The sequence below is a fragment of the Coturnix japonica genome, chromosome 2, assembly GCF_054131305.1.
Source record: "Coturnix japonica strain WE chromosome 2, WE-NBRP24, whole genome shotgun sequence".
Taxonomy (NCBI): Eukaryota; Metazoa; Chordata; class Aves; order Galliformes; family Phasianidae; genus Coturnix; species Coturnix japonica.
The window spans coordinates 55,107,734-55,129,061 of NC_140664.1; the positions used below are offsets into that span (position 1 = coordinate 55,107,734).

General features: G+C 35.8%; 1 protein-coding gene across 1 annotated transcript in view; it reads left to right on the forward strand.

The window, feature by feature from the left end:
- The window catches only part of LOC107309909 (dynein axonemal heavy chain 5-like), a 140,147-nt gene that overhangs the window by 31,078 nt on the left and 87,741 nt on the right, over positions 1–21,328 (forward strand). Inside the window, exons 32-45 of the mRNA XM_085539832.1 lie at positions 617–779; positions 3,383–3,494; positions 3,812–3,940; positions 4,853–5,052; positions 5,167–5,320; positions 5,990–6,256; positions 6,484–6,612; positions 7,029–7,244; positions 8,806–8,952; positions 10,131–10,303; positions 11,540–11,718; positions 15,916–16,103; positions 17,259–17,453; positions 20,774–20,908. Coding sequence (XP_085395958.1) covers positions 617–779; positions 3,383–3,494; positions 3,812–3,940; positions 4,853–5,052; positions 5,167–5,320; positions 5,990–6,256; positions 6,484–6,612; positions 7,029–7,244; positions 8,806–8,952; positions 10,131–10,303; positions 11,540–11,718; positions 15,916–16,103; positions 17,259–17,453; positions 20,774–20,908 — 2,387 coding nt within the window. The remainder of the gene's footprint in view (positions 1–616; positions 780–3,382; positions 3,495–3,811; positions 3,941–4,852; positions 5,053–5,166; positions 5,321–5,989; positions 6,257–6,483; positions 6,613–7,028; positions 7,245–8,805; positions 8,953–10,130; positions 10,304–11,539; positions 11,719–15,915; positions 16,104–17,258; positions 17,454–20,773; positions 20,909–21,328) is intronic.

Genomic DNA, 21,328 nt, shown 5'->3' on the forward strand with positions numbered 1-21,328 from the left:
TAAAGCATGATAAGTATTTCAGTTTGTAAATACTGAATTAAGTGTTTTTGTGTCTGATGACATAGGCATCATATATTTAACTACAAAGCCCCACAGGTATGATAGAAACTAAGCAAAATGTTTCATCTGAGGGGATCTTTTAAAATACTTTCATTGTCTATTATTGTTTGTTTAGCGTATGTCAAGTTTCTGTATTGAAAGTAATTCCTCTCCCCCACCCCCCTTCAATCTCTGCATCTTAATTAAATAGTACAAACTGAGATGGGGAATATTTTAGTTCTTGTATAAAACCACAATATATTATTTTACCTTTTCATCTACTTTTTCAACATTGTCTTCTTCATATAGGTAAGTGCAGCTCCGCCTTTGTAAGATGACATTATACTGTTGTAAGGAATATCTATTAAAAATAAATGAATAAATAATTGCTGTGCTTTGAAATTTGGTGTCCTTATGTAAAACAACCACGTAAAATTTGCTTTATTAGGTGCTAAAGACAGCTAATCTGATTTCATAGAACAATTAAGTATCCATTTTAGAAATATGTGGGTTTTTACATTCATGCATTTGGTTGTACTTACTTAACATTAACAGTTTTCATCTTTTAAAATTTCAGAGTATCCTGAACTGCACAAAATTAAACGTGAGCTTTCATTGCTTCAGAAACTTTACAGTCTTTACAATTCAGTTATTGCTAGTATCAATGGATACAGTGAAGTGCTTTGGAGTGATTTGAATATTGAAAAAATTAACCACGAGCTTCTGGATTTTCAAAACAAGTAAGTTGCTATTTGGTGACATATGTAGAGTTTTTATTTATCACTTTTTTTTGGTGTTAATTATTTTGTGAAAAATACCCTGGGTGGAAGAGCTATTTTGATTTATATAAAACTCAGGGTTGCTTAAGTGCTCAGCGCAAAAGTTTTTTTTCCCCTACTCCGCTGGTGAAGATAGATTCAATTTTGAACAGCCCTGGCTGGGTCTGCAAGATGTGCTTGATCCAACTCATTGCTCCCCTGTTCATTCAGTGGCAAAGACTTGTGAAACAACAGGATTTAGCTTATTTTCCCTCTGACAGCTTTCTTTGTATTCTGATTTCTGTCCCTAGAGCATGTATAGAGTTGCTCGAAAAAAAAAAAAGGATTTTTGTTACATACAAAAGTAGAGAATAGTTGTGAAGTCTTTCAACATCCATTCCCTGACAACAGTGTCTCTTTTGCTCTTAATGGGAATTACAAACTGTACATCAGAAACAAATATGTTGAAAACAATTATGCAGTATTTTTATCACATCCATCTAGTGGGGAAAAAAAAGACGTTATGGTTTTCTTCTAGTGGAAAATAGACGAACTGTTTTCATTCTTTTGTTAGGTTTGTAGAAGCCTTTTCTTTATCTTTTTACAAAGCGTCTCTGATCACTTTCTCAGTGAATTCTGTCAAGACAAGTTCATACTCAAGATTAAGACCCTTCTCTTCTGCAGATCCTTTCTTCTGGAACATGCATGGTTCAGATCAGCTTTTGATTTTGTGTTCAAAATTTGACCTGAGAGACACTTGAGTAACTTCAGGCGTATTATTCAAGAGATCAAATCTGTGCTTTTTATCTCATCCCAAGTCTTTGAAAAGCATGGAAACTTTTTTTTTTGTCCTCAGGCTTTTTAGTTGCATGGTATTTTGAGCATGTCACCCTTTTATCAAGGGCCGCTTGTGTAGATGTTGAAGGGGTGAGGTGGAGATTTTTTTCCATTTTTGGAAAAAAAAGAGTAAATTGCTTTTCAGTTTTGGGGCAAAACCAGCTTATTTTTATTTATTATTATTATTTTTTAAATAATAGTAAAGGTGTATGTATTTAAAGTAGATACACTTCTGTGTTTCAGTAGTACCTAGAAGACTTGATTTTGTTTCAGTACGATTCTTCAATCTACATAATCTTCTTTTCCACAGTTACTTATTTTTCATGGAGTGGCATGATTATTCACTGCTAATCCTTTTTAAAAAAAATAGTACAGTAGAAAAAAAATTACCATGAGAAGAAGAATCTTGAATTTGACTTTTTTTTAGGTACAAATAATTCCATCTTAAATAATAATAAATAATATGAAAAGGAAACAATTAGAAAAGGAATGTGGTAAGAAACACTACTGAAAATTATAATTAACAACTATATGGAAATTTCCCTTTAACTTTAGTATAACTTAAAAGAGAATGTCTAGTATACCTAAGAATGTAATTTAAACCTGATCAATTGAGTAGTTTGTTAATGTAGTACATATTTTGTGGAACTTGTTGTTGGAAGTTATTACTGAGATCAAAACAAAGGAAAATGTTATTTGCATTTATCATCAATTTTCTTTGCGAAGTGAAGGGATTCCTTGTCCAATTGCTAGCCTTAGAAAACCACTGTAAGAAAGTTTGTTGTTGTTGTGCACCAACACTGGAGTAGCTATTCACTGTCTCACAAAGCTTTATCCACATATCCGTATATAATTTTCTATCTATCTGCAATACTTATTCTTTAGCACATTTGGTATTGTCTATTGTTGGATTCAAGATGAAAGAGTACAGAGATCATTGCAGTGTTATGACAGTACGCATATGTTTTTCTACCTCATAGTAGCAAGGAGTGAAGGATTCACACGTGCTCCAGTATTGTGTGACAGATCTGTCTGATTTTGGGCTGTGAAAAATGAAAAACGTCTTTGAAGGATCTTTTTTGGCTATGACTTGGGTTCATGCTGTTTCTCTTTTCTGCCGCTGAACTATAAAAGAACTGCTGTCAGTCTTTGCTCTATATCTTTGTCAGATGAAAACTGTTGTAACTTGTTAGAGGTAAATGGAGCAGTGACAGTTCACAGTGCTTGACGTTCTTCATTTTCATTTATTTTTCATATTGAAATCATTCATAGAGGAAGACTGTTCTTTAAATATCTTTCATACAAACTATCTATATAATAGGATTTATTTGATTTCTGCTTGCAGGCAGATCAGTTTTGTTTTAAGTTGCACTTTATTTTGCTTGAAAAAAAATGCATGGTTTTTAATCATTTTTCCCTTTATAAAATAGAGTGTATTTTCAATTTTTAAATAAAATGGAAGTACTGTAATGGCTTAAGTTCAGACATGAGTTTGCAGGTAAAATTATCATTCTTCAGTTCAACTGAAATGGAAACTAACCCAATCTAATTTGAGTTTTTCCTGTCTCTAGCAGTGTTTCATGCCTGCAGTCAGAAACAATCAGCTATATTTTATGCTGACAGCATGTGACTGGATATTTGGTTTTGTTTTTTTAAACTGGTCAGAAAATGAGAATATATTGTACTATTAACTGTATAATTGTGGTTATGGGGAATCAAATATTTCTTCTTTTTTGTTCTTTTTAAAGAATTCGTAAGCTACCAAAAGCTCTGAAGGAATGGCAAGCATTTCGAGACCTAAAAAAGAAAATTGATGACTTCACAGAGAGCTGCCCCCTGCTTGAAATGATGGCAAACAAGGCATGTTCAGCATAACAATTTGGAGATAACATTAATTTGAAAAACTCTATTTATGACTGTACTGTATGACTGTAAGATGCTTTCTGTAATTCTTTATTATAGATTAAAGCAGCTTTATGACAAAAATCTAGCTGGGATTGGTCACGGGAAAGTAAAACAAAACGTTTTGTAATGAGATGAGAAAAACCATTAATGCTTGCAGTGGAATGGAGATAAAGATCTGTTTATTTAACAGATACAATGAAAAAAATGTGATCATTCTAGTCCTAAAATAATAGATTTTAAAAATCTTTCCTAATTCCTATGGACTTTTCTAGGCGATGATGTCTCGACACTGGGAAAAAATTGCACAAGTAACTGGACATCACTTTGAAGTTGACTCTGAAAATTTCTCTTTGAAAAATATAATGGATGCCTCCTTATTAAAACATAAAGAAGATATTGAGGTGTGTTTACTTTTCTGTCCTGTTATCTAGTCAGCTTCGTAATCTAAACAAATTTGGCTTCAGTTGGAGATATCTTTTTTAGCATGTTGTTTGGTAGCTGATTTCAGCAGTGATGTCTAATTTATTTCCTTATATCCTGGAGAAGGATTGAAATGAATAGACGGTATTATGCTAGTCCCACCATAGAAGGAATTCTGTTTTTTTGAGAGTAGTGTGATTCTGTCATGCTTCTGTTTTAAGATCCACTTACTTTATATTTTTTTCAATTCCTTTTAAATGTCCCTTGAGAGAGAAAAAGTGTCTGTAAGTCCAATCCTGCTAAATGCTTGAAATCCTTGGAACATGGTAGAAGTAGGATACATAGAAATAGAGGGAGACAAGGTTTATTTGTATTTCAGACATTCTTCTCAAGAGAACATAGAAATGAGAAGGTTTGTGTAATGTACACAAAGATATTGCCACATTCATTTTATGCCATTGTCATCTTTTGCAAGGATAAATTGCAGCTAAAAATAAAGAAGGAAAACCCCAGCTGTTTCAAACTTCATTTTTATTGTGAATCTGCTTTCTAAACCTGTGGTCTCTGTAGTAGTGACCTGATTGTTCCAATTGTAAGAGAAAAACATAAAATCAAACTTCAGCTGTACCCAATACACTTTGCTCTTGGTCTGTTTCTACTGAGGGTATCTACCCTCAGAAGTGTAAGGTGACTTTGTGTCAGTGATGATGGAGTATAGCCCATACAATATTTCAGTGATGTAACTTAATTATTTGGGGTTCTTCCTATGTATATTTTCATTAGCTTAAGCTCACACTGAAGTCAGGATTTAGCTAATAAATTTTGATTGCCTTTACAGGTGTATATTGTATTATTATTTGAGGAATGCAATTTACTATTTTAATCTTACATAGGATATCTGCATCGGTGCTGTTAAAGAAAAGGATATCGAAGCAAAATTGAAGCATGTCATCAGTGAATGGAGTACCCATGTTTTCAGTTTTGGCCAATTCAAAACACGAGGAGAACTCCTTCTGAAAGGATCAGATACATTAGAGAAAGTAGCTTTGATAGAAGACAGCCTCATGATATTGGGCTCACTCATGAGCAACAGGTACAAAAGTTAATATATGCACATATGGTTTAAATCTAATCAAAACCAAAAGTAAACAGTGATAATATTTGACTTTTTTTAAAAAAAACAAAACAAAACCTTGTGTTTGTGCAGGTATAACACACCATTTAAGTCCACTATACAACAGTGGGTCCAGAAGTTAGGCAATACAGCAGAAATAATTGAAAACTGGATTGCTGTACAGAACCTCTGGATTTACCTTGAAGCTGTGTTTGTTGGTGGAGACATTGCAAAGCAATTACCTCAGGTATGCTGATATATGATAACAATATATGAAAGGCAGTAGGTTGTAATAAGAGATTATCCACATCACAGTTTACTTACAAATGTGTCTGATAATAAAGTTTTGTGTGCACAGGCAGTTTAGTAGAAATTTTGCCAGACTGAGGTCTGCCTGGTTGATTTGCATACAAACTTAGTGGTACCTACAGGAACACAATTGTTTATAATTCAGGTTCAGCTCTCCTTGTCAACTTCCAGTCTTGGTGAATCATATGATTACAAAGGGTTCAGTACTACTGAACACAAAACTAATTTATCTTGTCTTTCAAATGTGTAAGTGTGACTTTCTTTGTACCTGCAGATGTTTGTAGGCTCTAGGTTATATGATAAAGCAATGGCTGCTTTTCTGTATGAATTCTGTGCATCTAGGACTCGGTTCCTAACTAAGTCCCACAAAGAGATCCTGTGAGACTTGGGCAGCTGTATGTATGGTGATCTCTTTGAACTGTTGCGGTCTCTACAAAGGACTGTTATGTCTTCCCATGATGATAGATGAGAAAGATTTAGGAAGTGCTCTGACTTCTTCCAGGAGATAAATTCTTTAAGTTTTAGAACTTGACAGATATGAGGGAGAGATAATACATTGTGGTAATGGAGTGCTATTTTTTTTTTATTTTTTTTTTTTGTACTTCAGGAAGCCAAAAGATTCCAAAACATCGATAAATCGTGGCAGAAAATTATGCAGAAAGCTCATGAAACACCAAACATAATACAGTGCTGTGTTGGAGATGAGACTTTGGCACAGCTATTGCCACATTTGCTGGAGCAACTGGAAATCTGTCAGAAATCACTGACTGGTTACTTGGAGAAAAAGCGGTTAAAATTTCCAAGATTTTTTTTTGTGTCAGATCCAGTTCTTCTGGAAATCCTTGGTCAAGCATCTGATTCCCACACTATTCAGGTACATGTAACAAAGCAGTAATGCTCTTATGGCCAATATTAGTAACTGGTGACTTTTGTTATTTTCGTGGTGAAGTTCTTATTTAGTCAAGTGAATTTTTTTTAATTTTTTTTTTTTTTTCACCTATACAAAAGCTGCAAAACCTTCTAATACGTAATTTAGAGGCAGAATAAGGATGCCATATCAGATCAGTTCGTGGAGCTTTTTGTTTTCTGGTTCTATTGCAGGCACATTTATTAAGTTTGTTTGACAACGTTAACCGGGTTGGATTTCATGAAAAAAACTATGACCAGATTTTATTGTTTGAATCTCAAGAAGGAGAACGAGTCAATATTATTGAACCAGTTATAGCTCAGGTAATGACAGTGTATATTGTACTTTTTCATGACTTGATTTAAAATAGATTTATGTTGCAATGACAAACAGTGATGCATCATGTTACTATTTGCCTAGCTGAACGGAAACCTTCCAATGTGAACAGCAAGATCAAGGGCAAAAAGGACAGGACAGTTGTGTCATTCTGTAACAATTACTTCAGGTGTTTTTTCAGCAACACTGATAGGAAGTACCAAATCCATCACACATAAGAGCTTGCAGAAAGGCAGTGGAGCAGGTGAAGAGGAATCATTTAGACTAGTGAATAACAAAAAATAACAAAGAGAATGGCAAAGAGGGAAATGAGAGTTTGAAGGAAAGCCACACAGGTCTTTTCTGCCTTGTGAATTATTCATAAACCAATTCTTTAAAAATACTTTCTTGTTTATTATTTCAGGGCAACGTGGAATTCTGGTTGGGTCAGTTGCTGAATGGGATTCGGAAAACAATTCACACTATCATTAGAGAGGCATCAGTGGCCATTAACGACTCAGGATTTAAGCTGTATGACTTTCAGGCAATGTTTCCTGCCCAAATAGGACTTCTGGGAATTCAAATGATCTGGACCAGAGATGCAGAGAATGCATTGAACAGTAGCAAAACAGACAAAAAGGTAGCATTTAATGAATCGCTGGGGATTAATTAAAAATTGTTATTTGGATCAGTACGTATTGTGAAAAGTTAAAAGTAATTTGCAGCAAGAAGCACAAAATACTAATAAGGTAACCAGAATAACAAATAGATTAACAGGAAAGCAAATGATAAAATGTGTTACAAGGTCACACCTCCTCATAAATTGCCAAGTATATGCCTTAAAGTTGTTTCTAATTTTGTGATTTTCTCTTTTGTTCTGTCAGCACAGTCATGCTGAGAAGCGATTATTAGGGAATATGGTCAGTCTCATACTATTACTTTCCCCAGAACAGATTTGGAAAGAAGTAAGAGCTTCCTGTATTTGGATAAATAATTGTACTTCATCAGCTTTTGTCTACTATAAAGTGACTTAGAATTTTCAGTTTGTGAGGTGTTTTTTTACAGGGAAAGGAAAGAATGGAAGCTGTTTTAAGAGGTGCTGATTTAGTCTCAAATGCTCAGAGAAGCTGCTATTAACACCAAGAGGTTATTAATTTAATAACACTGAATCTATGAAGTGTGGAAGAAGGGATATGAATGAAAAAGTTGGAAATTACTGTTAATCAGGAATACACAATGAATTGGGACTGAGAATTAGAAGCAACATCCTACAGTTAAAAAAACCTGAGGAGAAAGGTGCAATGCTGTACTTTCATAGTTAATTAAAACAAAGACTCAAGACTGTGGAGATGACCATTTAGTGCTGCCTTTTCTTGTATGAAATTCATAAAGGGCACAGACCTGCTTTTAGTTTACTCCAGTTCATATACTAACTAGACTCAGATTATTTTTCATTTCCTAGAAAACAATATTTGTTGTCTGGGACAACCTCTATGTGTGTTTGGAGGGCAAGGAGGTTGCTTAGTTCCATGGTTTTAACAGTTTATTCTTAGAAAATGGGGAGAATTTTAGGGTTTGAATATATTCACAGTAAGCTAGTGTGATCCTTCTGCCACATATTTGTAACAGGAATATGTATGAGCTGCTCTTTCTGACACCTTAACACTTGGTGATTTTTTTGTGTACCAGGAAAGCCACTGACAGAAACTGATGCTTTTTACCTAAGTCACTGTTACATAGTTATTTTGTATTTTGTTGTGACAGAATCTGGTGCTGCATAAGAAATTACTATTTCAGCATTAGCATCGAAGATTATAGTACATTTTTTTATCTTCTCTAGTTAGAAAACGGGATAGATCTCTGGGTTCCTGTTCACCTCTGAAGATACTGTTTGGGTGGATATGCAATATCCACAGCAAAAGGTTGATGATTCTGAAAATATAGAGGGGTGAAATCAGCTGAAGATGTGTCCAATCTTGGAATCAAATTGTCTGTGACATGTTCATCCAGAGGCGTAACCTCTGGGCTATGACTGTATACATGGAGGGCAGCCCACATATCCAGATTTGGGATTTGAAACCTAATACATACAAAGCAAAACAGAGATTTCATGGGGCCAGGGTGTTTGCAGATGTTTTTTTTCCTAAACATTGGGAAAGTAAATTGTATTTACATTAATGTGACTGTTCTTGCTGTGTAAGGTAATGCACGCAACAAATCAGAAGTTTTTGGAACTTCTAAATGATTTGATTGACATGACTACACACAATCTGACAAGAATGGAACGCACAAAATATGAAACTTTAATTACTATTCATGTACACCAGAAGGATATCTTTGATGATTTGGTAAGTTTCCGAAACCTTTAAGAGACTTTCTGTATACAAGCTTTTGCACATACAGTTTATACACAAGTCTTACAAGGTGTTATTTGTGAGTAGCTCTGACATTAGCGCTATTGTATAGCATATCTATTCTACTTAGTTTCATTTCATATATAGGTTATGTAAAGATAAGGATGAAGTGTAAATAAATAAATTCATGGATTAAGACTTAGCGCTCTTCAGGTTTTTAAGTGGTTGTTGATTCTCATGCACAGATTCATTGTGGGGATTAATACTTTTTAAATTAAGACATTCTCTTAAATTGAGAATGTAATAAATTATTAAAATGAAACATAAGAATGAAAAACACGCCCTTAGCATTGCTATCAATCGTGCGATTTCCAACCTGAGCTCTGTGTTTATCTGAAGTAATAGTTATTAAAAGATTAAAGCAGTGGGGCTCTACATGCTTGAAAAAGATAGCAACAATACCCAGAAAGGATATGTTAATGTTTTTTTGGTTTGTTTTATAACTGAATTGCACAAGAATTCCTTTAGATGTTTTCTGAAAATATGAAACTACAGTCATAAAAATGTGAGTAAAACAACATTTGCAAAGCCCTCTGATCATCTTAGTGGCCCTTCTCTGGACTCTCTCCAACAACTCCATGCCTTTCTTGTATTGGGGGCCCCAGGCCTGAATTCAGTACTCCAGATGGGGCCTCACATAATGAAACAACATCAATTAATTTGCTACAGCTCTGAACATGTGTGGCAACTTTGTTCTGAAAAATACAAAACAAGTGCACAGATATGTATACAGCACATTCCTTCTTTGTCCAGCATTTAAAATGTTGTGAGTAATGGCACTGCGCAGTATAACCAGTTTTACTAAATAGTTGTTTTTTTATTAAGCTACCTGTCATTGTTCTTTGAGGTCTTTTAAAGACACAATTAATAATTTCTAAACACAATTCAAAGTAAAATCAAAGTGGTTGAAGGGATCAGAGATGATCAAACTAAGTTAGAAAGAGTTTTGAAAAGAACAGTGTGTGTCTTGAATCTTGACTATTTCTGTACTCATTCTTTCACCTCTTAAATGCATGCATAGCAGACGTTTCTTCTGTATGGAGAACAGAATTTCGGATGAATTTGTTATGTTGTTTGACATCTGTATTAATGTTGTTTCTCTTGCATCATAGGTCCGTATGAACATTAAATCTCCATCTGATTTTGAATGGCAAAAGCAATCTCGGTTTTATTTTCTTGAAGACTTGGATAAATGTGTTATCCAGATCACGGATGTGGAGTTCACCTACTGCAATGAGTACTTAGGATGTACAGACAGGCTTGTTATAACTCCTTTAACTGACAGGTTATTATAAAAAGATTACAGTGCATAGTTCTTGGAGCCTTTAACTTTCATGCAAGTTGGAATTCTTAGTCTGATTTGCAATACAGTGCTGCAGTACTGATGCTGAACAGCAGAGGCCAGTGCTTTTATATGTACATATTGTATGTTTAAATTCAGAGAAGTCAGGCACCCCATAGAGACACCCTGACTTTTCTTTTGAGTGTTTGCTTAGGCTATCTATATACTAAAAATTCACTTTATTTCTGAAGAGAATGAGTTATTTAAGAGAGCTTAAGCTATAATAACCACATCCCAGAGTTGTCTGGGGTTACCTGCAAGATCCAAGCAAGAGCTGCTGAGATTTGTAGCTATCTACTGCCATACATTGAAAGAATGTTTGAAGCAGGGATATTTCCTAGTGTTGTTATGGGAAACATATTTACGTGTTCTTTTAGAACAGAATTTATTCCCCTTATAAAATTTTCCACTTTAATACCACTATGTGGACTTATATGAGTTTATGATAATTTTCAGGTAGTAACATTTAAGCTTTGCATTAGTCACCTTGGGATCAAGCGCTGTGTAGCTAATGATCTTGTGTTCAGAATCATTCCTGAATCACATGATAAATACACATTTGCTATCTTGCATTGTACTAATAAGATTGAAACAGAATGCTCCTAAACATGTTAGACACAGCCCATACCGTGGCAATTGCAAAAAAAGAAATGCAAGTGCACTTTTTTAGGACTTGTACTGTTCATGGACTTACCACAGTCTCAGTAACAGAACGGTTAGGAATGATGTTTTTTCTGCATTAACTGAGCGTCTGTTAACTGTTTACTGGCTAATGAGGTGATAAAGCATTATTACCGCTATTATGTTAGAATGAGCACTGTATTATTTTATAGGATATGATACTGGTACCATTTGTTTGTTTTACAGTGCCCATTTTCTCTTCCCAGATTTATCATAAAGCTATTGAATATCACACTGTTAACATAATTGAACACAGGTTTACTGGGACTTTAGAGCTATAGGTTAGAACAGAGGTCATATTTCTCACTTTAGAAATCTCCATACTGTTTGGGGAGGCTGTGATCTAAGCCTGGAGATGTCAACCCAGGATTTACTGCAAGGAGGCACACTCATCACCATTCCCCAGCCCTACATAATACAGGTTTTGTGGTTACATTAAAGGACTTCAAGTAATTAACAGTAGAAATGGATTAATAGAAGTCTTTACTCTTTTTCTAGATGTTACATCACTCTGGCACAGGCCCTGGGCATGAGTATGGGTGGTGCACCTGCAGGACCTGCAGGGACAGGGAAAACAGAGACAACTAAAGATATGGGCAAATGCCTGGGAAAGTATGTTGTTGTTTTCAATTGTTCAGACCAAATGGACTACAGAGGATTGGGCCGTATCTATAAAGGTAAGAAATAATCTGACTTGTTAAATCAACACATGGTATCGTAAGAATAATTTTCAGTACTGTGACATCTCCTGAAGGTTACAGTATAACCAGGAGATCCATGCTGTACCTGCAGCTGTCAGTCAGGAGAAGGAATGTCAGCCTTTATTTCTTCTTGAAGAGAGTTTAGCTTTGATATCACTGAGCTGTTTTCTTTTTCCTCTCTGCTCCTTTTTTGGGAATTTATCTTCTTATGCTTCCAACTTTTTTCCCAGTTCCTTATTGATTAAGCTATAACTGATCTCTTCACACTCAGCAATGTAACCTCTGTGTCATACTGTTGTTTCTGCCTTCTTATCCTAAGCAGTTTGGTAGTTTATCCTCTCTGAGTTCTGTTTGAGTCATCAGTGTGCTCAGGTCGTCAAAAGGCCAGTGGCGTCCTAGCTTATACCAGAAACAGCGTGGGCAGCAGAACTAGGGAAATGGTTGCCCTGTTGTATGTGACACTTGTGAGACTGCACTTTGAATACTGTGTGTTTTGGGCTCCCTCACTGTAAAAAGGATATTGAGTTGCTTGAGTGCAGAGAAGAACAAAAAATCTGGGGAAGGGACTAGGCTTATGAGGAGTAACTGAGGGGATTGTTTAGTCTAGAGAAGAGGAGGCTGAGTGAAGATCTTATAGCTCTCTACAGCTACTGGAAAGTAGGTGCAGCAGAGAAGTTATCAGTCACTTTTCTCAGATGATCAGTGATAGATTGTAAGGAAATGGTCTTAGGTTGTGCCAGAAGATGTTTAGATTGGATATCAGGAAGAATTTTGACACAGGGGGTGTGGTCAAGTATTGGAGTAGGTTGCCCAGGGAAGTGGTGGAGTCATCATCCAGTAGTTATTTAAGAGATGTGTGGGCAAGGCTATAAGGGACATGGTTTAATGATAGGTCTTGATAGATGAGGGAGATGGTTGGACTTGCTTATCTTAAAGATCATTTCCAACCTGGACATTTCTATGATTTTATGAAATCATTTCTGAAAGCCAACAGTTAGTTTAAGTTTATGGTTGCAACTTGGAAGGACCTGGCTTGGAATCACAATTTTTGTGTTGAATTGTCTTTAACGTATCATGAAGGATAGATATGTTATCTCTGAGAAGGAAATGAGCTGGTTTTTGGTTAACAGAAGGAGAAAGGTCAGTTTTGGGAGATTCTTTAATGCATGTTTGTAAAAGTTCTTTCATGCAGACTAACAAAACTGTTCTTGTGAAATATTTTGCACTTTAAAGAGTACACACTGAGAAATTCCTCTGAATTCTCAAACGTGTCCATGATAGTCTTTATATTCCATCATCACGTTGACTGAGAAATGAAGTTCTGTTTTTCTGTCTTCCTGTCTCTCTTTATTCACAATCAGATAGTCTAGCTGAGTTATCTGAGGACTGGACTTCTACCTTTGATAGCTTTGTTTTTTAAATCTGAACCATAAACAGGTTCTAATACAACTTGTCGTTCGAGCTGGAGCAGAGGTAACACATTGTTCTAGGGAAAAGTGAAGAGGAGTTTTCAAGTTTTATATTGTATCAAGTTCAATATTAATATTGCCCAGAAACTGCAAATCAGACATGCTTCATCACCACTGCAGAAAAATGTCTGTGAATACACTTTAGGAAACCTTTCTGTAGTTGTCTGTGAATGAATATAAAAATGATGTTTGCTTAGGTTCTGTTTTCTATAGAGTCAAATAACTCCAGTCTTACCTGAGGTGCCTTTTTGTGATTTGATGTTTAATGCAATATTTATTGTAGGGTTTGATCTTCATCTTATTTCAGAAGGTGAATATATTCACATGGAGCTCTGTGGCCTGTGCTTTGGCTAGTCAGGATTCTGTTTTAGTGGAATTTGCTTTGAATTTTATCACTCCTGTGTGCACTGCACTCTTAAAAGAATGCCATTTCAGCTAAGAGTAGAATTTATAGTTCCTTTGTCATGATTAATGACTGCACTACCACCCTATTTTTAGGCAGATGGAGTGATGTATGAGGCAGCAGGTAAGAGATAGTCAGCTGGCCTGTTGGGTCATCTGTCAGAACAGGGGTGGCTGTGGCAGGCTGCAGCATTAGAGTGTGGATTCATAGTCCATGTACTAAGCAACACAGCTATGTTGTAGCATTCAGTGATCAGGCCCCCCAGCTGTAACTGGCCATAGCACCGCTGAGATGGAAAGGAACACAACACTGCATGGCAGAGACACATTTTTAATTCTTCCTGAGAGTACAGAAGGTATGGTGTGCCATTTCATAGCCCCACTTTGAGAACCAGGATATCTGTACTGATTTTATTCTTAAACTTAGGCAGTAATCTTTCTGGTCTTGGTTTTTATATTCTACTTTTACCCCTTTTCCATATTTGATTAGCACATTATGTTCTCTGAGTGGAGAAAAACTAATGCCCATGTGACAGTGCACAACAAAGCTGAATTCTCTAAGCTGTTTTACAGCTGACAGTTTGCTTGCTGTCATTTTTGCTTGAGTGTTTATGATGGTGTGTACGTATTTTTTCATTCATTCTTTCTTTCTATTTTTATTTTTAATTTTTATATTATTTTTTTAAACACCACCAGAATAGAATAGTTTTGCTAGAACTTAATTAACTCAAAGCTATTTAATATTGATGTTGTCTGGGAGTCAGATTTCCCAACTCCATACAGCAGATGGCATTACAGTGTTTTTTCCCTTCCCCAAGGAAAACTGCTTGTCTAAAACTGAACTTACCATCCTATAGAGAAAGCAGTTGCAGAAAGCATTTGATAGGCAGATAGCAAGTATAGGAGATGTTATGATATGGAACAGAGTCTCTGGTAAAGAGTGTCCAGATTTAGGTCTTTTCCCTGTTGCATCCCAACAAGTAGGTATTGCTGTTTAATAAACAAAGTAGCAAAACTGCTCTTTTATGGTTTTTTTAAAATTTTTTTTATTTTTATTTTTATTTTTTTTAGTAGCTGTTCGTAATAGTTCTGCAACACATTTAACAAAAGGGCCCTAATGCATTTGAAAAACATCTGCAAGGTCTTTTCATCAGTGTGCTGCACAAGTGGGGTGCCTCCATGGGAGAAATTCTGTAGGAAGGTTCACTTAATTAAAAATGAAATTGAGCAGGAGGCCCAGTAAGACAGTTGGAAGTTTTGTGCAGTACTAGATTATATTAATTTATAGTTCCTAACTCAGCGTTTAGAACTGTCTTCAAATGTCTTAAGCCAAAAAAAGCTTCACTAGGCCAGTGGGGTGAATCGAAAGTCCCTCAGCAATTGTAGCATCAGTTAAGGTGCTCATCTGGGACCTTGTTGGATCCAGGTGGTAAGAAACACTGATCAGTTGTGGGTTTTGAGGAAGACCATCTGTGGGATCCACCTAGGCACAACCTTTGTGATATGCCAGTATTGCCACCATCATTTCCAATGCAGTGAAACTGTAATTCAGCTCTGTCAATAGTTCTCTGGTCATAATTCACCAACTTGCACAGCTCAACTGATGGAAACACTCTTCGTTTTGTTGCTTGGCAGCTGTGCATGGCTATCCAGAGCGTGGCTTGTCTTTCACATCACTGTTGTCACCACTGGAACGCACCACCCCACTGCTTCACTGTGCTTACATCCACTGTTTGGTCTCCATAAACATTCAGCAAATGTTGATGAATGTCTGTGGGTGCCATTTTTTTTCTGCATGGAGAATTCAATGACACACCTTTGCTTCATCCACACTTCCATGTCAGATGCCATTCTGTCATACTGCTCCTGTGCTGCCTTCTGTCATGTGGCAATAACATGTAATGGGATATTGGTGGGAAGGTTCATCCCCTACTGTCCTACCACCAACATCTGTCTCTAACATCATGGGACAACATAATAAAAAAGAGGGATTGCTTTTGAAGCACCCCTTGTATGTACGATATTACTGAATGATTACCACCTTATGGTTACTGTACAAGTGAAGATTCTTTGAGAGTAGTTCTACACATCCTTCTTACAAAGACTAATCTTTTTTTCTGAGTATCATTACAGCCTAATTTATTTTGAGTTTTTATTCCTCATCATCTTCTATGTTAATATTCTTTGTTTTTTCTCATGTTACATTATGTTATATGGAATACATTTTATATGTAAATTCTTCTCAATTGATCTGATAATACTGTGTTTAATCAAATATTTTCCTTGTTTTTTTCTTACTTAGGTTTAGCCCAGTCTGGTGCATGGGGTTGCTTTGATGAATTTAACCGCATTGAACTTCCAGTTTTATCAGTAGCTGCTCAGCAGATATATATTGTACTTCAGTGTAAGAAAAATAAGAAACCTCAGTTCATCTTCACTGATGGTGATGTTGTTGACATGGACAGAGAATTTGGCATATTTCTGACTATGGTATGTGTATATGCATGTAAATGGTGTTAGTGTGGAAAATCTTTCTTATATCTTTATCCATGGAAGTATTCCTGATGAAATCATCGGAACTCTCTTAGAAAATATATAGTTTTCTCAAATAATAATATTTTCGCTTGGCCATATTTTTAACTGGCTCTTAGGACTTGATTTATGCGGTCAGAACTACATATTTTAAGGGCTTTTTTAGTTCAGTATTTGACAGTTTGAGATTAAATCCAGTCATCTAGTATTTTTAGTCTAAGTCTGTCAAAATAGAACAGAAGTAATTGGCTATTGGAGGGACTACTCTAGATGTTTCAGTCAGTATTTCACCACCTATGACGAACTTTTAACTCCAATCCTTCTCTATGACAGCATGAAGGAAGTCACCTTCACTCTGATTCACTGACCTTCTAAAGGTTTATCTTTGATGCCTGTGGACTGGATTGTTTCTGTCAGTGCAGGAGGCAAAGAAACAGGAAGTGTAAAAATCCCATAAAAGTTTCTTTGTACTCCCCTCTCCCTAGCTTAGGCTACGTATACATAATTCAAAATTAAAACATTTTCCCTTATTCTCAGGTTTCCTATATTTGAAATGGTGTTCATGTTGTCTTTTTAATTTGCAAACAAACGAATGAGCAAATGAATAAAAAAGACAGATTAACTTGTGAAATACCAAGTCCAGAGAAAATGAAGTTTGAAAACTGCTGGAAGAATTGAAGGAGTTATTACTGCATAGCCAGAGACTACTGTTCTCAGAGCTGACCAATGTGCTAGTCATTCATATGGCGTAGCCTTCTTTAGTGAAAGATCAGATGGGTCAGTTTAAGTTAAGACAATAACCTTCAGCACTGCAATGCTACCAAGACCCTGAGGAGCTAACTGTTTAAAACAGGTCTAGTATAATGTGTAAGCGATTGCCTGTTTTGATCCGTGTGTCTTAGGCATCTCAAAATACCATATGTGATACCATGTCTTTCATGAACTGCAATATTTGGACAGCTTAGTAGTAATGTGTAATTGTGACATGCTTCAGTTATCTGGTGTGATCTGGCATGTGCACCTGTGTTTGCAAAATAATAATGAAAAAAAAGACGAATCTTCCTATCCTACTGTCAGTAAGTAGTGTTTTATTTTATCTTTTTCATTTCTCAGAATCCTGGCTATGCAGGACGACAGGAGCTTCCGGAAAATCTGAAGATTCAGTTTCGTACAGTTGCTATGATGGTGCCTGACCGTGGCATTATTATGCGAGTCAAGCTGGCAAGTGCTGGTTTCCGAGACAACCAAATCCTTAGTCGAAAATTTTATACACTCTACAAGCTCTGTGAAGAGCAGTTATCTAAACAGGTAAAATAAATATTTGTCCAACTCTAAGCTGTCACTGGAAGGGAATGTGGAGAATATACTTTCATGGAATACATAATTGTTTTGACTCTCAGAAACGTAGGCATTTTTTAAGGTTTTCAGTTTCAAGTTCTGGCAACAGAATTTGTAATTATCGGGTTATTTTTAGTTTTCAAACCAGTTTGTGTAGTAAAGGAAGTTTGATTTGTGATTTTTAAACAGAATGAAGATAATGGTAAAGATAGGAGGAAGAGTGTGCAGAGCTGTAAAGAGCTTTGTAAAGGACAGTTTTTCAGTCTTTTCACTTACAAAGACTTGATGTATTGGAGAGACAGTGTATGAATTTTAAATAACTGAAAACTGCCTGGTAGAAACAAAGAACAAAGCTGCATTTAAGAGCAGAACTAGTTTTTATCTTCTGAATGCTGAATGCTGACTGTCCACTAGAGGGTCTCAAAGAGAAGCGATATGAGGAATAGGTAAACTGCAGCTCTGATGAGAAGCCTGCTCCACTTGATTCCAGTGTACCTGGACATATTGACTATATTCTCCATTATATTAGTCCATATCTATACTTCATATTTATTAAAGACCTCGTTGTCTTCTGTGTAGAAATCTTCAACTACACCAGAATAAGATGGCAAAGCATCATGTTGCCCACATTATTTGAGAGTTAAAATAACAAAGTATAGGTTTGGATTTTCTCATTCTTTCTCCATCCCTTGGTAATTTCACTGTGTCAATATATATTGCCAACCAAACTAGTTTCTCATTTTCATTTCTCTCTGGTTTCTTTTTTTTTCTGAGAGAGTTTGGCTCACCAGCTGCATGTTGTAGACTGTCTTCTGAAGGATCATATATTCACTACTGCCTCTGTAATATTGCCCAAGGTGTTTCTATTTAGCCTTCAAATTAGTTTTTAGGCAATCTGAATCACCCTTTATTGATTGTAGCATCTATTTGTGTTAGTTGATTTGTTGCTGTCCATTTTACTCCCTCAGTCCTGTCCATGTTCATACATTTAGTAGTTATCAGGCTTATAGGTACTTTTCTGAGAATAATTTTCTGAGGCCTCTCTCAAGTGGAATCTTTGAACTTTTTTTCCTATGTGACCATTTCTGCATCTGCAGAAAATTTCTGTGTATAGTTACTTCTGCAGTAAAAACTGCCCTGGATTCTCCACTCAGCATGTTAATCAACATACTGACTCATATAAGTGCTGCCTCACATTTAGCCTAGGTATAGAGGGAACTGCCTGAAGGAGTCTGTGAAACTGATTGAAATGCTTATGTGGAAAACTTCCTTAACAATTAGTCAAATGGTTTGTTGTGAAGGCATGTAGTTCAATTGCTTTGTCTTAGGTCAGTCCTTTGAATCATCTACATCTATGCTAGCAAGGGAGCTCCTTGCTATTAATTAATGGAAATAATTACCAAGTGTACTGGTTGTGCACACAGGCACAGCTCTGAGACCCAGTCACATCACAATGATATATTTGAATGTTACCCTTTCATCGCACTTAATAACTTAAATTACATAGTACTTTTTTTAGCAGCTAGTATATCTGTGGAAAACAATCTCCTGAGTGAATTTATAATTTCTTGAGGACCCTCTAACATTTCTTCAGCAATGACAAGAGAAGCCTGCTACACTGATCTTTGCTCCTGGTAGTTAACTTCATGCATCATGATTCCATACTCTGCAGTAGAAGCCAAGAAGCATAGCTTTATACAAAACCATGGCAGTGTGCTACTTTGTCATGCCTGTGCCTGTCAGCAGCCCTTTGGACAGTCCTGCTCATGTGTAAATCCATTATGTACAATTATAAAATCAGAGAAGAGCTAAGTTTGGAAGGAGTCCTGTATCCAGTCATGTGTGACTGCTATCACAGTGAAAAATAAAACTGATATTGAAGAGGAATTTCTTGGATTTCCATTTATGCCTATTGCCTGTCATCCTATCACTTGGCACCACCGAGGCTGTTTTCTTAGCTAGATAATTTGCTGTAAATATTTGTGACTCTTCTTAACATTTTCAATTGACAGGCAGCCTGCACTTTCTCAGGCAGTCTGTTCCAAAGTTTGATTTTCCTTATGGTCACAAAGTTTTCCATAAAGCTGATTTGAATCTCCCATGCCGTAATCTTGAATCTCCCATGCCGTAACTGAATACATTGCTCCTTTTCCTGCCTATTCCTTCTGCCTTCCTCTTTGCAGATTTTTTTGCACATTGAAGTCTTCAATTGTAAGTCATCCTATGTGCTACACATTTACTCTCCCTACTTATAAAGCACACTCTTTGTGATATAGTGTGTTTTATAGTTGGCTCATATCTTTATAGATTATCTTCAGTATTGGTTCAACTTCAAGTGTAGAATCCAACTTTTGGGCATGGTATGAAAGCGCCAACTTCAATGGAAAGATCTTTTCAACTGTCCCAAAAGTATTGCTTGCATCATTATTGCCTTGTATAGTTGTTGATTTACGTGATTGGTGAATCTGTGGTTTGAGACCCATGACACATACTTTCTTTCAGAATGCTTTCTGCATCTGACTGATTTTCATCTCAATAAAGAAGAGTTGTTCCTCACATTTTTTGCAGTCGGATATCATCTTCCCTGCAGTATTTTTCACTTTTCTTTATTTAAATTCATCCTATGTTGATCTTTTGTTGAATTTTCTCAGTCATTTTGAACTGCAGCTATGGTATTTTTCACCATCTTGATATCCCCTACAAACTGATGAGTAATAACCAGTTAGCTACTCATTGCTGAAGTTTTGAGCAGTGCTTAGTGTGTTGTTCCAGTTTGTCAGTGATAGCAATAGTGAATCATACGTTACAAATAATTGTATATAGATCAAAAGACATCTTATTTGTGGAGATACCTCAGTTGCTATGAAAATATCAGAGCATGAATTGAGATAAGTATAGGATAAGATAGACTTACATATAAATAAATTTTACCTGTATAATTTCAGTATTTTCTTTTTATATCAGCAAGAGATGGGCCCTTTTAGTTACCAATCCCAGTACCTCACATATCAAGATATTAACAGTTCTTATGTGGGCAGGTAACAAAATGCATTCTGAAGACATGTGGTTTACTGTTTGTGCATCTGACATATTATGAATTTAGGAAAATGATAGAAGCAGCAGCTTTGTTACAGATGACATGTGAATGTGGTAGCCAAAATTGCAACTTGGCAAACAAAAAAAAAACTTCAATAGCTGAGATTTCTTTAGAGAATATATTTTTCAACCCCTTCTTGATACTGAATCCTTTAGTACTTGTGGTACCAATTGTGCTTATGTATCATTTCAAGGTTCACTATGACTTTGGTCTAAGAAATATCCTGTCAGTTTTAAGAACACTTGGAGCAGTGAAAAGATCTAATCCCGAAGAGCCAGAGAAAACTGTAGTGATGAGAGTTCTGCGGGACATGAACCTCTCCAAACTGGTATTGTAACACTGATGTCTTTTCCCAGAGTACTTTATTAGCCTTTGTGAAGTGTATTTATTATGCACTTTGAAAAGCTCTTTTTCTTCACCAGTTGGATACATTTCTTTCTTTCTTTCTTTTTTTTTTCTACTTGAGTATTTATTTTTATTCAAATACAATTATAGTGTATTTCTTAAAGAGAGGAAAACACATCAGAAACATCCGGTGAAGAAATAATCAGAAATACCAATATCTAAAGGGACCGGACCTCTAAATGCCTTTTGTTTTTTCTTCTTTCTACCCCATCTATGGAGAGAAAGGAAAAATCCATTGTGTTACTTTTTAATAGTGTCATTGAAGATACTTAATCCAGAGTTTCAGTTTAAACATTAAACATTTTGGCTGCCAGTTGTCTTTTTAGAATATTATAAGAATTGC